This window comes from Drosophila eugracilis, unplaced genomic scaffold (assembly GCF_018153835.1).
Source record: "Drosophila eugracilis isolate 14026-0451.02 unplaced genomic scaffold, ASM1815383v1 contig_90, whole genome shotgun sequence".
In the NCBI taxonomy this organism is placed as follows: Eukaryota; Metazoa; Arthropoda; class Insecta; order Diptera; family Drosophilidae; genus Drosophila; species Drosophila eugracilis.
The window spans coordinates 9,525,465-9,547,458 of NW_024573812.1; the positions used below are offsets into that span (position 1 = coordinate 9,525,465).

The 21,994-nt window shown below is 40.9% G+C and overlaps 2 protein-coding genes across 3 annotated transcripts; both read left to right on the top strand.

The window, feature by feature from the left end:
- Positions 1-538: 538 nt before the first annotated feature.
- On the top strand, positions 539-1,522 carry LOC108112399. The gene is made up of 2 exons (XM_017222241.1): positions 539-619; positions 831-1,522. Exons 1-2 carry the CDS (start codon positions 578-580, stop codon positions 1,389-1,391), a joined length of 603 nt encoding a protein of 200 aa, XP_017077730.1. The 5' UTR covers positions 539-577; the 3' UTR covers positions 1,392-1,522.
- A 13,458-nt stretch (positions 1,523-14,980) lies between these two features.
- On the top strand, positions 14,981-21,856 carry LOC108112159 (sodium channel protein Nach). Of its 2 annotated transcripts, none has more exons than XM_017221908.1 (9): positions 14,981-15,492; positions 18,686-18,883; positions 19,158-19,442; positions 19,505-19,741; positions 19,924-20,078; positions 20,323-20,388; positions 20,885-20,976; positions 21,559-21,664; positions 21,747-21,856. In XM_017221908.1, the coding sequence occupies exons 1-9, from the start codon at positions 14,981-14,983 to the stop codon at positions 21,854-21,856; spliced, it is 1,761 nt and encodes a 586-aa protein (XP_017077397.1). The 2 variants fall into 2 exon arrangements, with proteins under 2 accessions (XP_017077397.1, XP_041675689.1); XM_041819755.1 differs by having other exon boundaries at positions 19,930-20,108.
- The last annotated feature ends 138 nt before the right edge of the window (positions 21,857-21,994 follow it).

Consider the following 21,994-nt stretch of genomic DNA (forward strand, 5'->3'; position numbering starts at 1 on the left):
TTACCGCCTCCCCCTCCAACAATCCCACTGCTGACTGCTGACTAAGTGGACTTTTATTTCACTATTATTACGGACTACGCTGCGTATACGCAATGAATAGTTTTGCCGTCGAGCTTTTGGCTTTTTTTCTGCCGCATTCACTGGCACATCTTCAGTTGCTAAGCGATTTAGATTTGGGCACATATCTCACAGCTCTTGATGGGTTATTTGCTCTCCGTGAGAGATAAAAAAATAGGGTCTTAAACTTTTTCAGACACGTTTCTGAATCACAATCATTGTTAAGAATAGATAACTACTGTCTACCCCCTGGCGGCGTCCATTCATAAATTTAAACCCAATAAACCTATAACTTATCTGCGGGTTCTTCACCTAGAAGAAACGTCACCAACTCAATCGCGTCACTTGTCATCTTTGTATATATAATCGTAATTTATATCAACTGGTCAAACGACGATTCGACATGGAAATTCGAAAGAGATAAGGCTATCTACGAGTACCATACGCATTGCTTCCGAGTTCTTTAAATGGAGTAGAGTGTTGGCAGTAGACGAACGGCTTTCGAACGAGCAACAGCACCATGAGCTGTCAGAATTGCCTAGGTTTCTTGCTCTTGGCATTGGTGAGTGCACATAATAAATTCATAAAATGTCTTAATCATTATAATTGATAAGTCGAGGTATTACCCATAAGCCATTAATGGGGTTCACAATAAAAGAGGTATCATTATGCATTAAACAAATAAATACCAGGGCTACATCGCTATGTAGATCTGGTAGAAAATTTTAATGAAAATTTTTAACTTATAAATATTAATTTTAATAATATTTCAGATTACTCCCTCTTTGATCGAAGCCTATGGAGATCAAAGCCGCCATCGATTGTTTCTGCAGTCCGAGCAGGCCTTGAAAACTATTAGCAGCCAGCTAGTTCTACAGGCAATTGAGCTGGTGGACTATGTGGTGGAAGATCTCATCGTCTTGGACTCCCAAAACTCCATACTCCTCGGCTACTTAGATCGTTTCGATGCCTTTACAGCCGTCAATGCAAATCACACAGAGCAGAAGCTAAGTGCATTTTATGGCGTAGTTGAAGAATATCTCGATTCTGATACCACCGGGGATCCGATGAGGGCCAACAGTCTTGAGACCCAGTTGATAGCCCTCTGTCTGCATCGCAATGGATTCGATCGCTTTAAGCGAACTGTTCAGACCCGAACTGCCCAACTCCAAAAGTTGATATACAAAAAGCTGAAGAAGCACCTGGAGTCCATTGACAGAGAGGATCGTATTGCTGTGGAACGCAGGTGGAGAAGAATCCTAACGCGTGGCGGACCCCGGAGATTGGAGAAGCTGAGGGAGTTCGTCAAGTGGCTGGGAAAATTCAGAGATTAGCAAGCAATGAGCCCAGGTGAACGACTTGATGGTCTGAAAGATATGCCAGTTAGTGATAAGAAGAGCTATAAAACGTATAAATAGGTGTGTACGCTAAAATAAAATATTTATCATATAATTATAACCAATTATGACCTTGAGTTTTGCAAACGAACTATTTTTGTGGGTAAAACAGAATATACAGAATACTTTTTAATGAAAAACGGATAGCAAATGTAGGGATTGATTGATTCATTCTGATTGATTGTTGGTTCATTTTCTGTATAGGTCAATGAAATGTCTATAAGAACACACTTTAAGATTCATAAAAGTTAATGTAAACCTAATCAAATATATTTTAGTATATATATTCGCTGTTTTTAATGTTTGACAAGATGTAGTAGCGTAGATCTAATAAGAACAAAATAATAAGAAAAGCTGCAAGTATGTAGATAACTTTAAGATATACAAACGCCTTTTGAGAAGTAACTACATCGAAGCTATTATTCGTGTGCCCTCATAGTAGCCTCCCTCTGATAAATGCAATTTTCCATAACACGTTCCCCTCCACATCACTCAGATCATGTTTGAGAGCTTTGTTTAATGCACTTCACAGCTGGAGGAAACTTTTTTCCAGCCCCCGTGTCGACGGCAATGAAAACTTTGTCATGCCTCGCAAAAAGGATGATAAACTTGGGTAAAAATTATGGAACTGAATATGGAAGCGTTGGCGAAATTGAGACAGCAAAACAACAGACCCAAAAGACAGGCAGAAAAGACATACGAGACTCGGTGCCATGTGAGAACTAAAACTGAAACTAAAACTGATACTTTTTATGGATGGCAAGTGAAAAATGTAGACAGTTGGAGCACGACTTCTCCATGGATATGGTTATGGGTGTGGACGAAGGAGGTGAGCGGGGATTTTCAGGGATAAAAGAAAGATGGCAACTGCATTTCCTGTCTGAGAGCTGACAAAGTGCTGAGTGCATTTACGACTTGGACTTGGACGAGTGTTTTGTGTCTTTCCTGCAGCTGCAGGAGATGCCCGGAATTTATGCACTCAGTCCACAGAGGAAACTGTGCAAATTCCTGGCCAGGGGCATTTTCTGTGTGGCCCTGGGTATTTTCTTTGTGCCTTCTGATAATCGTCCCCAGCTGTGGCTAATCGGTTTACATTTGTCACACTGGCACTCCGGCCCAAGATTCTCAGTATCAGAATGAAATCCATTTGCTGCCCAAAGACCCTTGCAAAGAGAAGCTGGACGTTGTCCAGAAATTTGCTGAGTCTCTAACATGTTGCCTTAAATCTGTACTGTTATGGAAATAAAACTACCTTTACTGTCACAAATTAGATGTTTATTAATTAACCGATTTGGGATTTCCCCGTTGCGATTTCCCGTTCAACTAGTTAAGTCAAGGGCCTCTTGATGAGCCCCGATTCGACAGACTGAGACTGAACAATGACACAGAAGCTAAAAAATCACGATGAATCCATCAAACAAGATTAAGATTCCATTTCGCATTTACTTCAGAGGGCATGTGGCAGTTCCAAAGTCAATTTAAAGATTTTTGAATCCAATCAAAAATGCTGATTAAATGAGTTATTCATTACATACTACATATATTACTTAGATATGAGATTTATATAAAATATATATGCTTTATTAGCACAAATTTGGGTTACGTTGCGGACCTGGGGGAATCTTCAGCCTTAGTCAGGCCGCTCTTTCCCTGCCTCTTCGACAGCGAAAACATAGAAATTCCTTCATACAACCGAAGAGGACAAGCAAACCGAGGCATGTTATACATAATGCAACTATGATTACAATCACGACTAATATAAATAGCAGTCCCCACAGGCCCATGCTAACCTCCGGTGGTTCAGCAGTCGTTGTCAAAGGCAAACTTGTTCTGTTATCCAATAAGTCCTCACCATCGTCGAAGTCTATGTCCGTTATCGGCCCCGGCTCATCCATAATTGTAAGTTTTGATGATTCAGATAGCAAATTGAGACCTTTAAAACGAAAAGTATGGTAGATGAGAAAAATCACATTCAACCAAAGTTTCATAGCTTACTGCAGGTTTCAATTCATGTCGTCCAACGGCTCTTTGCATAGCAGCTAAAGGATTTGGATTGGTCCGTTGTTAGAAAATAAAATTCATCACTTTAAGATGTTTTTTTCGAAATTGTAAGAGGTCACTCACAGCCTACTGAAGTCAAAGGATTTATGATCACAGAGTGATAAAGTTCTAAATTTGCTGGGGCTCAGAGAGCATCCATGGTGAAAGTTACCTTAGGAGCGCTGCCATTCCTGGCTTTCTGTAATCTTCAATATATTTAGTGATATTTTGCAAACCAAATATCGTTTCTTCCATTCAAAAAATATATGTTCTCACCCTTCCCACTCATGAGATAAACTATATAACAGCAAACTCCGATTTTTATCTTCTTACATAAGCACTCACAATTTATTGTTAGTTGGATAAAAGATCTACGATGTACATGTACTATCTATGGGAATTAATTTGGATCGATTAATCATCGTCACCGCCCCCGCAGTCCCCGCAGCCTCCGCCGTCTTCCCCGCCACAGCAATCTTCGCCGCAACAATCATCACCGCAGCAGCCACCTTCGCCGTCCTCGCCGCAACATCCGTCGCCACAGGCGAAGCACGCAGAGCAAGCCAATCCGCAGCAGCCGCACAAGCAGAGAAGCGGCAAGCAGATAATGCACAGGCAGCACAGAAGCACCATGAACACGATCAGAAGTATGATCCCTAAACCCATGCCACCCGAAGACGAGCTGCTATCAGTGGTGGTTGTGGCCATGGTTGTAGTCAAAGAATCCGAGTCCCAACTTATCACCTGTACCGGGCCCAAAGATTCCGCATTTTCAGCCATTTTCACTTGCTTCGGAAAAAAAGACTGGTATAGATACTTTATTAGTGTTGAATGATTATTTTAAGAGAAATCAGAAATATGGACCTTGTGTCAAGGCCTCCCCCCTGCCCTAGAATATAGAACATATAAATCTTGAAAGCTTAATAAGTCTGTACCAGCTCTGACTTCTTCTTCGTATTTCTTTTCTAATCCTTAATCGTCTTAAATCGAATTTTAACATTTTAAGAAAAATGAGAAAACCATCATACTGATTTCTTCCTCGACTTAAAAAAGTTATCAGGCCCCTGGCCAGAAGTGCATTCTTCACTTTTCGTGAGGCTTGCCGCATTAAGTGACTTCTAACGATCTTCTGCATTGAAAAACCTCCGGACAAAAGTGCTCATTAAACCCACGCACACACCCTCTTCCATACAATGCCCATTCGAATTGTATAAAAATTAATGAAATGCATTAACGAAAGCGTTTCTGAGGGGTTGGGGTAAATGTGATAGGGTGGAAATGGGTTTGGAAAGACAGAGAGCGGGGTAGTCGAACGGGGATCTGGAGACCTGTCCCTGAGCTCCTGAGTGTACCTGCGCTCGTTAGCGCTCCATACACCCACTCTGGCAAGCCCCTCACCCTTGCTCATGGGCAAAAAATATACACTCTCGCCTCTCGTCATCATTATCATAATTTGAATGTGATGCGAGCGGAGAGCTTTAAAATATTCATGCGAGTAGAAATATATTTTTTCAAGTGTGCGCACGTGTGCGCTTGGGTTCGTTATACGGGTGTGTTTACTGTACCAAGAGGTCGTTGATTATAATGACTGTATTTTGCGTGCTGATTACTCCGCAGAGAAAATTAAGACAATGAGTCAACAACTAAACGCGTTAAGCAGAGGTTAAATCATATGTGTGGAGAGATGAGGAGATCTAAAAGGGATATGTCATACTCTATATAATGTAAGACTTAAGGGATATTATTGACCTGTAATTAATATATAAACATAAGAAAGTTGCTCACCAACAATCTTGCCTTTAGCCAGAAATGGTATCCTTGAGGTTCTTAGATCAAATGCTTCCAAAAAATGGAATCAATCAACTTTCCCTTTTCAATCACAAATCATTGATTGCAATTGGGAACTATTAGACACGTTTGTCAGCCAATTGGCGTCAGGCAGCATTGAAAGCTCATTCAATTCACTGCCTCACACGCACACAATCGCACTGTCACCCACACTCAGACATCCATTCACACATACCAACACACCCTCACACACATATAGGGACACCTTTAACTCCTAGCATCATGGCACACGTGGCTGCATGTCAAAGTGCAAAGTTTTGTGCCACAAAAAACAAGTTGCGATGGGTGGCAAATGGAGGTAATGGCAGTCAAAAGAGCCGCTTGTCGATGTTTTCAGAAAAAAAAGAGAGAAAAATATAAAATCGTTGGGGAAAACCAGAAAAAAGTTACGTTTTCCCCGGCGTTGTTGTTGGCAACCCTTTTAGCTCTGGCAATTTAAACTCGCCTGCTCCAAAGTTGCCCACTTGCCATATCCTGTCGTCTCCGTTGTCCTTGTTGTTGCTGCGGTTGGTTGCTGCATGTAGTTGCCGCATCCCTCAAACGGTTAAGGGGGCCTCAGAGGGTTAAGGGCCATCAGCCGAGGGGGGTAAATGCGTGGCAGGCAACGCGCGAATGCACAAAGTCAACTTGCACATTAGAATCCGACGAGGGATGAGATCGAGGAAAAGGAGGCACGGCAAACACGTTAAATTGGAAGGCAAAACAACCAGACTTATCCTTCGTTACTTTTCAGAAAAAGTAGGTGTCTCAATAAAACTGATATATCTACTGAACTTTCCACGGCCTATGACTTAGAAATCTTTATTTTTTCGGTTAAATTTTCAAAAGGATATTCATCCGAAAACTGTTAACCTATTTCCTGTAAAGAAGGGTAAAAGAACTAACCATCTATGGGAAACTAGGACTTCCTCTTTCAATTTCCTCTCCAAGGAAAGGAGGCGTCTGGAACGGTCAGATCTCCGTCCCCGAAGGCAATCATTCCCGAGCTGAATTTATGTTTATTCCCAACCAATCATCATCATCATCAGGAATAAACACAATGGCAATGATCGTGTTCGTACTTCGCCATCATCGCATTCATTGGCACTCAACGGAGGCAGCGAATTGCAATCGTAAACTTGATTGTAATAGTATAATTTTTGGCGAAAAAGCCAAACAAATAAACAAGACAAGGACCAGGGATAAGGGATAAGGGACCCCGGCATATCCCATCCGCCGGATAATCCCCGCACACATATGAGTCAGTGGAAGAGGAGGCCGAATTTCCTGGCCCCATTTTCATGCAATTTTTATGACTTCGCTCTATGCGCTGTTCCTTACTTTTCCGTTGGCTCTTTTTTTGGCGAGGGCGAGTCACGAGAATCTCACTCATAATCCGCCCCAATGGACCTTTCTGTGCAAGGCTGCAAAACCATTTACTTTCCCCAGCCAGAAACTTGGATTTTCCCTTATTTTTCCTTACTTTTACCCTGCTTACCACGTCACGCATGCTGCGAAAAGTTATTGTTATCCTTTTGTTTTAGTGCGCATCTTTTATACTCGTTTCATTTTTTTTTTCGTTGCTACTCCTGTTCTTATTGCCTTGGCTGGCCCTTTCGCATTGATTCATAATACATAAATATAAATATTGCGTATACGCAGCGTTTCCCTTGGCCTCGATTGCCATAAATTCTTATAAGCGTGGCATGAACACACACACACAGACACACACTCTGGGAAACCCCAGAGCCGAAGTCATCAATCTTTTAGCATTTCACTTAGATAAAGCAAACTTGTACGCCCTTTACTCTCCCTCTCTCTCTCTGGCCACCTCCCCTCAATATTTGTGCATAAATATTAATATTGCAGGACCATTTTTATTTGTTTGTCGGCCAGACAGGATCTCGGACTTTCTTTAGCTGGAATCGATAAGATCCTGCGATTATAAGCTGATATTGCTTACTGCTGAAATCAGTTTATATGAAAGTTCTGAGTGAAATGTTAATAATATTAGGTTGTCAAAAAAGTCTTGCGGTATAAAATTGGTTACAATAATGCGATTCAAGTCAGATATGCGCCGTTTTGTTCGATCACGCATTCCCAACGAGATGCCAACTTCATAATGCCCCTCTCATAGAAGCTCGCTTCCCTATTGGCAAAAAACTCGGTGGGTGGCGCATCTTCGACCACCTCAACACCAGAACGAAAACGTTGATACCATCGTTGTTGATACCATCGTTAATCGTAGTGGTACTGTAAAATATGCCGTATTTCTCTTTATTTTGCTCCATGATTGCGACGCTATAACTCACGAACGACAATCAAACAAATACGTGTTAGCGCATGAAATGAGCTTTCCAAAAAGGTAGTATGATCTTATGCGACGAATAAAACAAGAACTAAGCGCTTTCAGCGCCAACTAGCGAAAATGCCGCAAGACTTTTTTGACAACCTACTATGTAAAAATGGTAAGCATCGATAACTTATTTCTCTTCTTTATCTACATAGTCTTTAACTTCAATAACTTAACTCAACGTGATTTTTGTGAATGATTAAGGCAATTCAATCAGCATAAACACCACAGAAATGATCTCAAACTTCAATAATTAAAAAGATAGTGAAGCCAAAGTAATGTATACCTTGAAATAAACTAAAGCAGGGGTTTACATAACTTTCCATCCTCTATTAGTCCATTTCGTATGATTTCCACATAAAACTATAAATAAAACAACAAATAAAGTACAAAATGGTCGTGTATTTGAAATCAATAACTTCTTAATTATTTATACATTTATATTCGATTGATCAATTAAAGAAAACGATATCATTTCCAAGTCTTTCAATAGAAGGGCGATAACATGCAAACATTTTTCATCTAACTCGTAAAAGATATCGTTAACACATATTAATAGAAGACGACCGTAAATGATTTAATTTATTTTTCGCAATGCCAACTCGAAATGATTGGGTTTTCCCTACCAACGCTTGCCAATAAATTTGTCCTGATTTATGTGGTAAAATAATTAGCGCCTTTTAGGAGCTATTAAATGGATTCCAAACAGCGCTCATGAGAGCCCATCAATCGGCCATTTCCCCCATTTGTTTCGGGCCAATCGGGCGATGGAGATGGTAATAAATTGAAAGCTCCAATATTTTGGCACGGGTGCCATTGAATTTAAATATTTGCAATTACATTTAAATGTTTGGCCATGTGTGGATTTCGATTTCGGATCAAGTGGCTAAGTGGGAGGTGGGTGGTGTCTGCGAAAGTATCCTTACACTCCGGGCCCTGTCTGTTCGCACATGCCAATAAATTTCGAGGCACAAAGTGTCAACGCGGCCGAGCCCTCCGATTTGCATATATATATCCGTCTCTATATATATATATCCCTTTTCTCCACTCCACTCTCCATATTGCAGGCCCTTTTCTTTCCGCTACTTACAACAATATTATAATGGAATCCCACTTGAAAATAGAGCAATACCCACTTGCATATGTTGCCGCGGACATTTCGAGAATGAGACGACGCTATAAATATTATTGAATTGTTCCAGCCCTCAGCCCCCTCAGTATTTCTCCGTTTTAACGCTCAAGAGTCCGCCCCTTGGCTGCAGCAACAACAACAACAGCAACGGCAACGGCAACGGCAACATCAACGGACGATGATTGCGGCAAGCGGATGTAAAAACCTTGGCAATGACAGTTTTTGGGCTCCGATCCGGTCTACGTCTGTTATGCAAATATCTTTATATATAAATATGTGTGCACTGGGAAAAAATGTTGATACGAAATGAAATATTATATAAAATTTACAATTATTTAGTTTAGTAAGGAATAGTGATAAGTTAAAGATTTTCAAATACTTTCTAGCATGAAAATAACATTTAATAATAAGAACAACGAATATTTACAAAAAGTTTCCTAAACAGAAATCCAAATCCATAATAGTCTTGACATCTTTCATAAGTAACCCACATTTTTCTTCTCTGCATTTGAAAGTGTGTGAGTAACTGTTTATATGCAAATCTTTTATTTCGCCGTTGCCTCCGTTTCATTTCTTATTTCCGTTGCATGGCCGCCGCCGCCGCCGCCGCCACTGCCTTTTTTATTTCTTCTGCATTAAATTAACATCAATAAAATGTTGCCTCTGCTTACCAGAGTCCGCCCCTGGCTGGACTTCTTTTCCCTTCCTGGGTGTCCTGGTGTCTAAATGTCCTCATATCCTGCTGTCCCGCTGTTGCACTTGTGCGTAATTCGAAGCTAATGCCAACATATGCTGCGATTTGTTCCACTCCCATTCGAGACATTTAGTTGTCGTTCTTCGAGATTCTTTTAGTCCGTTTTTAATATTACTCATTTCCTTACTTGGGAGATATTTGCATTTGACAGTTTGGCGGTTTTTTGGTCTAAGGTTTTCAGGAGAGAAAGTAAAGAACTAGAAGAAGCCAAAAAAGTAACAATCATTTCCACAAAATATCGTAGTTTTTACTTTTTTTTTTAAGTTTAATGTATTATATTAACTTTTCTTAAAAAAAGGGAAAATCTAATTCATAAAACTTCTTATATAAATCAATTCAGTGTTCCTTTTCTGCAGATTCCCAAGCAAAAGGCACACAAATCAAGCAACCTAAGCCCGCTGATATAATGCCCAGACACAGCTCGCCCACTGATATAAACCTCCCAGGGAAATCCTTCGAGTTTTCATTGAGTTGAGCTATGATAGATTTCCATCGCATTCGGGGCATGTAAACATCGGCTTTTGTTAATCAAATTAAGTGCAAGTTAATGGTGGGGCAAAGCCTGCCTCCAACCTTCGATATTTTTCACAAGAGTTATTACAGCCCATCATGGCTCTGCTCTGCCCCACTCACCGTCCTACTCCCCCTCTTGACTCTGTTTGCACACTCGAAAATGATGAATAATAAATTGCTAATCATAAATATTGCGAAATCAGGCGAAAAAACCGAACGAAAAGAGAAACGGCCAAACGAGGGAAATCCCCGAACCACTCGAACTTCTTTTTGCACGCTAAAAAGCAAAACAATACCAAAAGTACACATTGTTAAATTGAAAGGAAACAAATGTAAAATTTATACAGCTGCAGTGCAGGGAGAAGCTTTGCGTTTGATTCATCCCATGGCAAGGCAACTTAAATGCAAAATCAAAGAACCACGAAGGGCGAAAGGGGCGGGATCACCCCACCCCAATGGTCCAACTTTGTGTGTTTGCCCCATTATCGAGACCAAATGTTGAAACATCGCTGAATAGAGTGGATGGCTGTGCTTTTCGTTTGAAAATTATATATGGGGGAGCAGCTTCCATCGACTGCAGGGATATGATTAATTTAGCGTTATCAAATTGATTGGATTATTGCTGGGCGAATCGAGAACTTGGGTGGTGATTCATGGGAGTGCCATAAATAACATAAAATTTGTATTTATTTGGGTGCTTAAAAGTGACAGAAGAAGTTTTGTTCATCAAATGTTTCTCTAAGTTGACTAGAAAGAAGTATTATCATAAGATACATTTTATTTTGAGAATAAAATATATTTTTGTTTTAACAACAAAACAGAGTAGTTTAGCTTAAATATTCCCAAAAAATCATTTTGATTTCCATCTTGAAATGTTATCCGACCACAATTACCCAACGAACTGCCACCCACTAGTGGCTTTTCTGATTTTTCTCCTCCTTCCACTCAGTGCCAGTAATTAGCGTGCCGGGAAAATCAATACAATCTGAGCGAGAACAACACAATCAGCAATCGCCGGCAGAACCGAATCGAAATCGGAACCAGAGTTACGTGTTTTGAGCCACAAATGCCAAATTGTCCAAAGGGTAACCAAACCGAGAACGAGTGACCAAATCCTAAATCGCCTAGCAGCTGCCAAGTTTCTCATGAGAAGTGCACAGGGAAAAATGATTTATTAATTAGTACATTATATAATTTGGAGTTTTCTTTATATATTTGTAAAGTTACAGTGATTTTGCCACCTTGCTTACCTTGCTTCACCTCATAATATTAATTAATCATAATTTTATCATATGTATGAAGTAGATCAAGCTGAAAGTTCTGTCCAGCTATTAATCCTAGTTCCAATTCCATTTAGTCAAACTAAATACACATTCTGATTTCTCTCTGTGTGAGCCCTTAACAAAAGTCAAGTGCAGGCGGTCGACTGATTGCATTTAACCCAAAACGCTTCGTTGGCCAACAGTGACCAGTTAACTGAGAGCAGTGACCAGGGAACAGTGAACAGTGACGGTAAAGGTAAATCTGCGGTACGTCCGAAAAAATCTCCACAACATTTTCGCAATGGCAGTGAGAAAGTGCATTTAATTAAATTTCCTGCTGTTCGATGCGGAAGCAAAAAGCCTTGCCTACTTTTGCGGGCGGGCAAGAAACTGTTGCACATGCAGCCGCAAAATGTTGGCTGCTCATGACACCACCAACCAACAGCGAACAGCCAAGAGCCATCAACCACCAACCGAGCACCACCGAGCCACTCGAAGCCACTGTTGCACGAATAGTGCAAATAACAATAACACTGGCTGCAGCTAGAGCAACAACTAAACCCAAACAATTTGCAGCATCTTGCCAAGAAACATCTGCGAGCACACAAACACATTGCAGCCAAATAGCAGCGTCTACAAAGGAGTAAGGATATTAATTCAGAAATCACAACGAATTGTAGAGGCTCTACAAGAGTTTATGAGCTCGAAATGCTTGGTGAAATTTTGAGAAACTTAAAATTTTCTCAACTTGTGAAAAGATATCAAAAAGTTTAGTTAATATTAGAACTCAACTTAAGAACATAGTTTATGGAGTTTTTAAAGAAAGGGTTTAGCTTTCAATGCCTCAATTCAAAGATGTTAAAAATCTTTATCTGATGCTTCTCAAAGGATATTGTCAAGGTCTTTAAGAGTAAATAAACAATGAGGGCTTTAGCACCATTATCATCATAAACAAATTCTGCAAATCAATGATACCCAATCGAGTTCATATCCTTTAAAAGTCCTGCCGATTGGTAAGGGTATTTTGAGAAACTGCTGGTCGTGGACAGCGAAATGGCACTGCGAATTGTTGCCGCATTCAGCGGAAATGCAAGCTGAGTTAGCTATATGTTGTAGTCCTTGCTCCTGCTCCTGGACCTGTTTTTGTTCCCGTCCCTAACGCTGTTGTAGCCTCGGCTTGGTTTGGTCCTGTTCCCGTTGTTATTCGTGTTGGGTCTGGTGGCATGGCCCATGAATATTCATGGCGTTTGCCGGGGCAGTCATTCATTCATTCGTGATTTCACGCAAAAGGGGGAAATGCGAAGAAGCTGCGGAAAACAATGAAGAGGAATGGCACAAGACAAAACATGAAGCCAAATAAATAAACAAATGTCAAGCCATGTCGCTGAGGGCGGACACAGAAGCCAAGGAATTGGCGTGAAAATAAATCAAGAAATAAATTGGAAAATTTGTTATTTCAACGAGTGAACAGCAATAGTTTCGAGGCAAATGTTGGTTCAGCCAGCTTGTGTTAAGACATGGCTAAAAGGAATCGATTTGTTTCTGAATAAATTGACCGGAATTGGTTGCGAGGAAATACGTGCGGTTACTACTTGCATTAGGGATTGAATGAATATTTATAAAATATACCTGTTAAAGAAGGCGCCTTCAGATTTTATACTCTAAAACCCTCAGAAAGTGAGATATTTCCTCATATTTTACGATCCCTTCTTTACTTTACCCTTCAATTTCCTTCACAATCTATAGGGCACTGGAATCTCAACTCCAGTTAAATGCATTTTCATAGCCTGCAGATTTAATTTCCTCCCCCCCGCCAATCCCGTCATTCACTTCTTTGCTCAATAACAATTCGGATGGCCCACAAAGTGAAGGCCAATTAAAATGTCCTTTAAGCGTTTCTGCAATATTAATTAACATGAAAAAGGCAGCAAGTACAACGAACATGAACATTCTTAAAAAGAGGAGAAATAAAGCCATGAACAATGTTTGGCAATCGACTCGAATCGAGGTCGCCACGGGTGATGCCAAGGGTCAGGCAAACGCCTTTATTTAATTGCAAAATATTACATTTTTAAACAATATCCATTAAGAGTGGCAGTAGCAGACCTGCCTGCTTAAGCTGCAGTGCATATAAATAAGCCGACCCTCTGCCAAACCCAACGATATCAACTGCTAAAGGTAATCAACTGCTGGTAGAAGTCGCACTCGCAATAAAATGTTAAAAAATGCAAAAAAGGAATCCCTTTTAATGTTGCCCATGTGCATGGGGCTGAAAGAGGGGCACTCCGCCCATGTCTGGGTCTGGAAAACACAAGTTCGCGTCTGGACCTTTGTCCCCGGCAGAACTTGTGGAGTGGATTCCAGTTGCGTGCCGAAAGGACTGGGCCTGAATGGGGTCATTTACTTTGAGTGTTCGACGCTCATTTAAATGCAAATTTAAATGAAATTTTAATCCAGTTTTAAGGACGCAGTTGGACACTCTGGTGGAGCCTTTGATGTTCCAGCTCATCTTGCTGATTACCTCCAGGGGGACCTTATTGGTAGACAGTTCGATTCTGTGACTCTTTACTGATCAGCTTACATACATACATATGGTCTGGAATCAAAAAGGTTTATGCTATTCAAGGAAAGTTTTCAATAGTTTCCCCCTTATAAGATTTTAACCTTTTTCATTCGAGTAAGAATTCTATTCATATATACCTTGTGGTGTCAAGTCCCAGCGTGAATATCTGATGAAATACATAAAATATTTTACACAAGAAGCAGCATTAACCGAAAAGGGTTTCCTTTAATACCTTAAAATATAAAATGTTCGAATATAATCGAAACAAAAGCCGCTCTGATCGTGGCGAAAATCTCCTTAATATCTGGACCATCCAATTACCATTTAATAGCAATCTCTTCAACGTCAGCCACTCATGAATGAAAATCCTTAACTAAGTTAATGCCCAGCCACAACTCCATGATGACGATGACGATGATGAGGATGAGGATGCAGCCGAGGGATATATCCGATCCCCATTCAACTCGGCGACACTCTCGCGCATTGATTGCATTTCGTGTCATCCAATGGATTTACTCCCGCCGAGCTGCGTCCACCATCAGGCATAATTTACAGCGCATTAAAACCTCCGATGATGATTTATTATGGTCCTTGTTGGCCATGTCCTGCCCTACCGCCACCGCAAAAACATATTTAAAGCGACGTATTTATATTTTAATGAACCGGCAGCGGTGATAAAAAATCAGAGCTTAACCATGTTACAATGCTCGTGGGCCGGACAAATTATGAAGTTTGTCCTGTAATCAGTGCACGGGGGTGTTTGGCACCACATGTTCAATGCTGTAATGCTGTGTTTTATTCCGCAAGTGCAGTCGTCAGCCGATTATGGTGTTGTTGTCCCTGACGTGGGACTTTGGGGGTACCATGTGGGCAAGTGGAGGCGATTTACTACAGGCTTTTATAAGCCAAGAATGGAAAACTTACCTAGTAAAGCTGGCGACTTCTTAAGAGCGTATTAAAAAATCTTTAAATTTGTATTCTTAAATAAATATATATGCATAATTTCTCCTCTTCGCAGACTTTGCCCACTTACTTCCTAAAACTGCAACCATAAATCTCGTCTTGCAACATCGCCCAAGGATATGCAACCGAAAATTGACGACAGCGCGCCGTCAGCAGCGGCAAGGACTACAACATCGACGTCGCGGAGAAGCAGCTGGGATGAAAACGAGGACTCGCTGTTGACTTCGTCGACAGCTTCACTGCAATCGCCGCAGGATAAGTCCAGAAGGTCGGGACCAGGTCCTGGTCCTGGACTACTGATTTTTCCCGGCACCGCGCAAAGACATCAGCATAATCCAAATGGCAGCACGGCCAGCAAAACAATTGCGAAAGCTAATGATGGGAACGTGGCCATTAATCAGCAAGGACCCAACAGGAGCATTCGCTCCTTTCGTCGTCCGCCACTATGGCAACCACCACAAAAGGATGACGATGAGGAGGAGGAGAAGCAGGACCTAGATCGGGAAAAGCCGAGGGACAGCCACGGTGCCTGCCTGGCCAAAGTGCAGGCTTTCATAATCGAGTTCCTGCAAGGCTCCTCCATACACGGATTCATTTATTTGGCCAAGCTAGGCCTGAATTTCGTCGAACGGTGAGTTGTGATTTGAATGGCACTTCCAAAGCCTGCATTTGGGCAATGGATTTGGATGCAAAGTGGAAAACACTGAAATGGGGAAAATATCAGCTTTTGAAGGGCAGACAATGGTAACTAAGAGCTCAGCAGACAAGTTTTGTTCTGGCCAAATGAAAATTGGAAAAAGATCGCACGTCAACCTTTGCAAAGAACTACCAATCAAGATGAGTTTACTCGTTTCCAATTCGGATGTTTGCTAAAGAGTTGATTATGGGTTATACCAACTTTAAACTGCTTTTCTTATAATAGTAAAAATATTAAGAAATGTCTTAAAAAAGCAAGAAAATCAGCAGCAGCTGAGATATATGATATACCTTTTAAGCTCGATCTCCTTAAAGGCGGCAGTGTAAGCCCAGTTAACATTTCCACTCAATTAAATTACAAGGGAAGTTATAGCTAAACCTCATTACAACCAAAAACCGCAAGTTAAACTTTTAGACAGGATTACCATAGTTGCCCCTCGGCAACCATAAAGTGCCAGCTAAAACGATACAAAACTATAAGTCGGGGACTTTAAAAGGACTATCCAGCGACCGCGGACACGTGCAGAGATTCCGATTGGGATCCATAAGGGAGCAGCTCCAAAGGGGAAGAGTCCTTGCTGAGACCGCCCCTTCCTCCACTCCCGCACTTAAAGTTTCTCCAAGCGAAATACATTTTTCTACATATCTTCCGTTTTGTGTGGTCGATGGGGGAAGGTAGATCTTGTGGGCTGAAGTAATATTTTTGTTGCTGGAATTTGTATTTTTGTGCGGTGCAATAAATCCTTAAAACTGACATGACATGACAAACAGGATTACACACACACACACACACATTCCGAGAGGAAAAAGGAGGAAATTCTCCGACGCTTTTGCTACCTTTCCCTTTTCCGCGTTGGCCATGGCAAGGCTTAAATTGGCAACACTCCACCAAAGGGGCACAAGTTAAGGAAGCGGATGCGGTGGTTGGTAGGAAATCTGTCAGGACTGCCGACTGAGGGTTAATTAGTGGATAACAGCCAGGCCAAGGACAGGGCCAAGCGGGCACTGCCAGGAAAATTAAGCCAGGATATCGTAATATATTTATTTCGTAATATATTTATTTGTATATCAAAAATTATATACAAAAAAGAGAAACTAAAATTGCAAGTTAGGAATCGAAATCTCTTTCTCATTGTTTCTGTTCTCTAATTTTTAGATAATTTAGACTTAAATCATTAGCCATCTGCTAACTATTTTTTCTGAGAGTGCACCTTATGAAATCTCCCCCAAAATCATGAAGCTCAATTACAATTATTGTTAGTTTTCCACCAGAAGCAAACAGTCCAACTGACAGGTGTTGCCCGAAAGTAAAGCCCGGAAGGAGCAAAGGTGAATTCCAGATGAAAGGAAGGAAAGGGGGTCACGCAAAGCTTAGGTTTAATTAATACACTTCCCCCGAAGGCTTTCATGGAAATGATTTGTTGGGTTTATTTCAAACATTTTTCTGGGGAAATTTATTTCTTTGACCAATTCCACTTGGCACAATTTAGATTTATTTCGCCCTGCGATCCGAAAACTGGAAGGGCAAAATATGCTTTGCCATGGCAAAAAATCAGCTTGTGACGCACAAATTTCTGGATTATGCACAACTCCATCACAAAACCCGACTTAAGCTCTTCCTGCCTCGCCCTCAAAAACTAAAGCATTTTCCACAAAAAAAATGGTTAGAAAGGGAACCCCATTCGCATACAAAACAAGCAGGGAGTGAAAATGCATAAACCGGAGAGGAAGAGTCTGTGTCGCTGACATGTGATAACCTCAATTTCACAAGCGTTGATATGGTAACTATGAGGGCTTTTGCCCCACCATTTCCCCCAACCCAACCTTTTTCGGGTGGCAGCGACAGGTGCACGATTGCATAATCCACAACCGAAAACTGCAAATGCAAATGCAAAACACGCTGCGGCGCAGGACGCACAGGATTAGGACGATGTTTTCCAGGAGGGGGAAATCTGAAATCTATGGCAGGGCATCGGGCTTTCGAGTGCCCTGAACTCTGTCACTGGTTAAGCCCATTCCTTTGGAGGCGACTCTGCATTTCATAAGCAGTGTGGAAAAGCGTTCAGAAATTGTAATTAAAAGTCATAATCATACTTCAGTTTTGAATGAAATCAATAAGATATTTAACTTTAACTAACTCATTCCCCTAGGATTTTGTATATTAAATATTTAAAGAATTTCGATTTCCGCATTTTTACATTATTAATCCCATATCACACACACATTTCCAGTGCATTCCTCAGCTAGGAACTATGTGGGAATTCAAGAAACCACCAATCCCCAAAAAGGGAAAACAAAAAGCCAACCCTTGAGCACGATTTACAAACGAGAAATGTTTGGCATCAAACATGCATCACTGAGCCTCATTCACGCACAAATTTTATGCATATGAGTGGCGAGATGATGAAACAAAGCAAATACATAAATTGCAGGCCCAGACTGGCACGAGATGGAAAATGGCAGTGGGAAATGTGAAAATGGGTATGGCTGTGGCAATGGAAATGACAATGAGTCTGTCATATGCGATGTCCAAAAGGAATTCTGTGGTGTTAGACAAAGTACAACACTCAAATGTCGGAGAAGAAAATTCCAAAAAATAAAATAAAAAGACCAAAACGCATGAGCAGAAAGCTTCACACAAAAATAAGAAAGAGTTGGAAAATGTTTGGGGAAAATTAAAAGCCAAGTAGCCGAGTGCTGGTGTGTGTGTGTGTGTGGGAAAGCGTTGAAAGCTTTATGAGCCATTGCTGGCATCAAAATGTCATTGTAGAAGACATTCGCCTGAAATGGCAAATTCTGCAAAGGATTTTTGGCGTCCTCTGTCTGTACTCTTGCCAGTTTGCTGGTGGCGAAAGAAAATGAAGGAAAAGCCAGCCAAAGGGTTGCAAAAGCGTTGATGCGTTCATTGACTCCTCCTTCGACTTGGCCATAATTCTTTCGTCGCGAATATTTCGCATAATGCTTACAGAAAAAATTTACACGCAATAGATTTTTATGGCCTCCGGCAGAATGCACACTCAACAGCAGTGCGAATTATTCCCCCGATTCCATATATCTATATATCATTTTCCGACTCCGCCACATTTTTGGGGAATTTTCATTCAGATTTTTTCGCACATATTTTTTAGCATGCTCTGGTTTGCATTCATCTGCGTGGCTTTATTCAGCATCATCTCGTTGAGCAAGCGAACCTGGCATCGCTTTCAGACCTCGCCAATGGTTATATCCATGGATCGGAATAAGCTGGTCTGGAACACGAGCTTTCCATCACTGACAGTGTGTCCGCATAAGCGGATCGATGAGTTGAAAGTGGAGGACTATATACTGTAAGTAAAAGAGGTGTTTCATGAATAATATTATTATATTTTTCGGGGTTAAATTATGATGTTTAACACCTTTAAATTGGTTTTAAGTCACTATGAAATTTTGATAATTTTTGCAATAAATAGATAAATGTATATAAAGAAAATTAAGGAAATTATTCAAGAAGTTGAAAGGCTAAAAATAATATAAAAAAGAGAATGTATTACTTAAAAAACTTTATTTAACTTATTTAAAAATCAAATTAAAGTGTACTTTTTTATTGCCACACACTGACAGTGCCCATCCCGACCAATTCTTGTCCGAGGAGGATCAAGAGGATTTCCGTGATTTTATTGTGAAACTTGCCAGTCTCACTTACGACAACTTGGAGACACTGCCGCTGAACAAATCGTATGGGATTCCGAGTAGCAAGTACTTGGACCTCCTCTACGAATTGAAATGGGCCTTCGAGCCGGAAATCAGCAGCGGCGCCGCCGTCAAAATGTTCATATACGAGACGCATACGGAGTTTGGGATTTGCCATTCAGTCAACTCGCTGGTGGCTCGCTACAACTCCTTCGAGTGAGTAATTGTTGGCCAGGAAATCGTTCTGATTTGATGGCTTTTCCTTGGCCACTTGGCAGCTATTGGCGTTCCGGAGATTGGAGCCTGTTGGACCACGGGGACAGGGTCACAGTTCATCCGCTGGATGGCGAGATCTACGCGCAGATTATCAACCTTTCGACGGCCTACGATGTTTATTTTCATGGTGCTGGGGATGTGCCGAGCATCTCGAAGCAGAGGTATACCTTCCCGGAGAGTGACTATACCACAGTGGAACTGATTGCCCTGGAGATCTATACTAATGAGGAGGCCAGAGCGTGAGTCGAAGGATTAAAATTTATTAATCTGTAAAGGTGTATTTAGTACTAAGGCTGTCTTTACCATTCAAGTCTTTCAAGTCTGTAAAAACAGTGTTATAGATGAAAAACCAACTTTAGTTTAGTTTTTATTTAGTTTAACAACTAATTAAATTAAAATGTATTTTTAACTTTTCCGGCAGTTTCAGCACCAAACAAAGGAGCTGTCGCTTCAACTACGAGGCCGAGGAAATGATGACGGTGCCCATCTATAGTTTCGGCCTCTGCCTCTCCGAGTGCAGAATGTTTTTCGCTCTGCAGGTCTGCGGATGCGTTCCGCACTTCTACCGGAACCTCTGTGGGTATAATCATATTTTTGGGACACAGAGTTGCACTTAATTGGCCTCCATTAAAGTTAACTTTTATGCGCCGGACGCTTTGGGTATGGGAATGTGAATGGGGATGCATCAAAGCTGCCCAGTTTTATGGCGCAAATTCGGTCGTAAAATGTTTAAATACTCGTAGTTTAAGTGGCAACTTTTGCACGATTATCTGTCTCGCTTCAATGCACTCCATCCGTCTCTTTCTTTTATGTTTTCCAGTACGAAATGGTCGAAGGTTGCCTGTTTGCGGGCTGGAGGGCATCGGTTGCCTGGTCAAAATTAAACGTGAGTAATTTCCACTTCCCCGGGAACATGCAAATATTTAACCTGCCCCGGAAATTCGATTTAAAAATTTTTCGGTCGCTGGAAAAAATGGACAGAAATTTCCCAGAACGTGACCATAATTTAATTTTCCGGGGGATGGTCGAAAGTCAAGGTTGGAATAGACAACCTGTTGAGTAATTGAAAAGGTGGAAGTAATTTGCCGAGGGAAAGAAGATTATCGGGACAGGTTGACATTGATAAGCTGGATAAATATTTTGAACGAAGAAGCTTGAGGAGATTATGAGGGGACAATATTAACAAATTTTTGAAGGTTCCTAACTTGTGTTGTGAGGGAAAGTTCATAATATATGCAAATATCGACTGAAATGCCCATCATCCTCGTCATTTTTAAAAATACATTTTCTGTAGAATTTATACTAAAATCCCTTTAAATATCATGTAATGCCTCGTATTAACTTTTTTTGTAATAAATTCCATCCCATTCGATCTCAAACAGGCGAGATAATTTCATTGAAATCGGACAAATACAAAATCAATTGCAATTGTTTGGCCAACTGTGATGACTCCAACTTCTTTGTGCAATCCTACGTAAGTACATCGCACATAATAATAAAAATAAATGAAAAAATGGCAAATCCCCTATTAAAAAATATAAAGTAAACTTTAACTGTAAAAATGTTTATGGCGAACAGAAGCGCCATCTAGTGCTCGTTAAGTGGCAACTGCAGACGCCGCTGCGTCGCGCATTTCAAGTGGAAAAATGCCCGGAAAACTGAGGAAAATCCGCCGAGGCAAGAGGGGCTAAGGGAGGGAGAAAACGAAACATTTGGGGGCATTTGCCTTAAACAAACATCAAAATTGTAGTCCGGGGCTATAAAAAATAATAAGCGCAGAAGTTGCAGGAACTGGGCGCCTTGAAATATGCAATTATTTTTAGGGATGAGGTGTACGAAAAAGGGGCGGCAAACCAAAAGTTTTGTTTAACTTTTTTTCGCGCTGTGTGCGGCGAAAGTTTTTACATTTAATAATAATTTTTGCTTACTTGCCTTGTTACCAGTACGCTCACGATGTTGATGATGATGATGATTATGTTGTTGTTCGCATTTCTTCTCTTATCTGCTTATCTGTATATATTTTCCTCATTTTCTATATTTCCCGGCTTTTCTTTAGCGCTCGCGTGTCTGGTTTCTGGGCGCTAATCTCCAATGGGGTATTTTGGAACATCCCAAGATGCAACTCCGGCGGGACGTCCTCTTCTCCTTCGCCGATGTTTTGGGTGAGTTTTCCGTCTTCTCTTGCACAGTTTTTCCGACTACTCACTTAGGCCTCTCGCATTTCACTTTCCTCTTTACTTATAGTATACATTGGCGGCCTTGTCGGATTTTTCTTGGGCTGCAGTGCCCTCAGTTTCACGGAAATTATCTACTACTTTACGGCACGATTCGTGCGGCGCATGTTTTGCAACTAATTAAGCACAAAAAGGGCATTAACTTAACTAAAGAACATCCTTTATTCGCTTACAATAAAATATATTTTATTTCATTCTGTATTTTATTGCTCAACATATGTGTATATTAATACATATTTAAGAAGCTTGGAATTACCA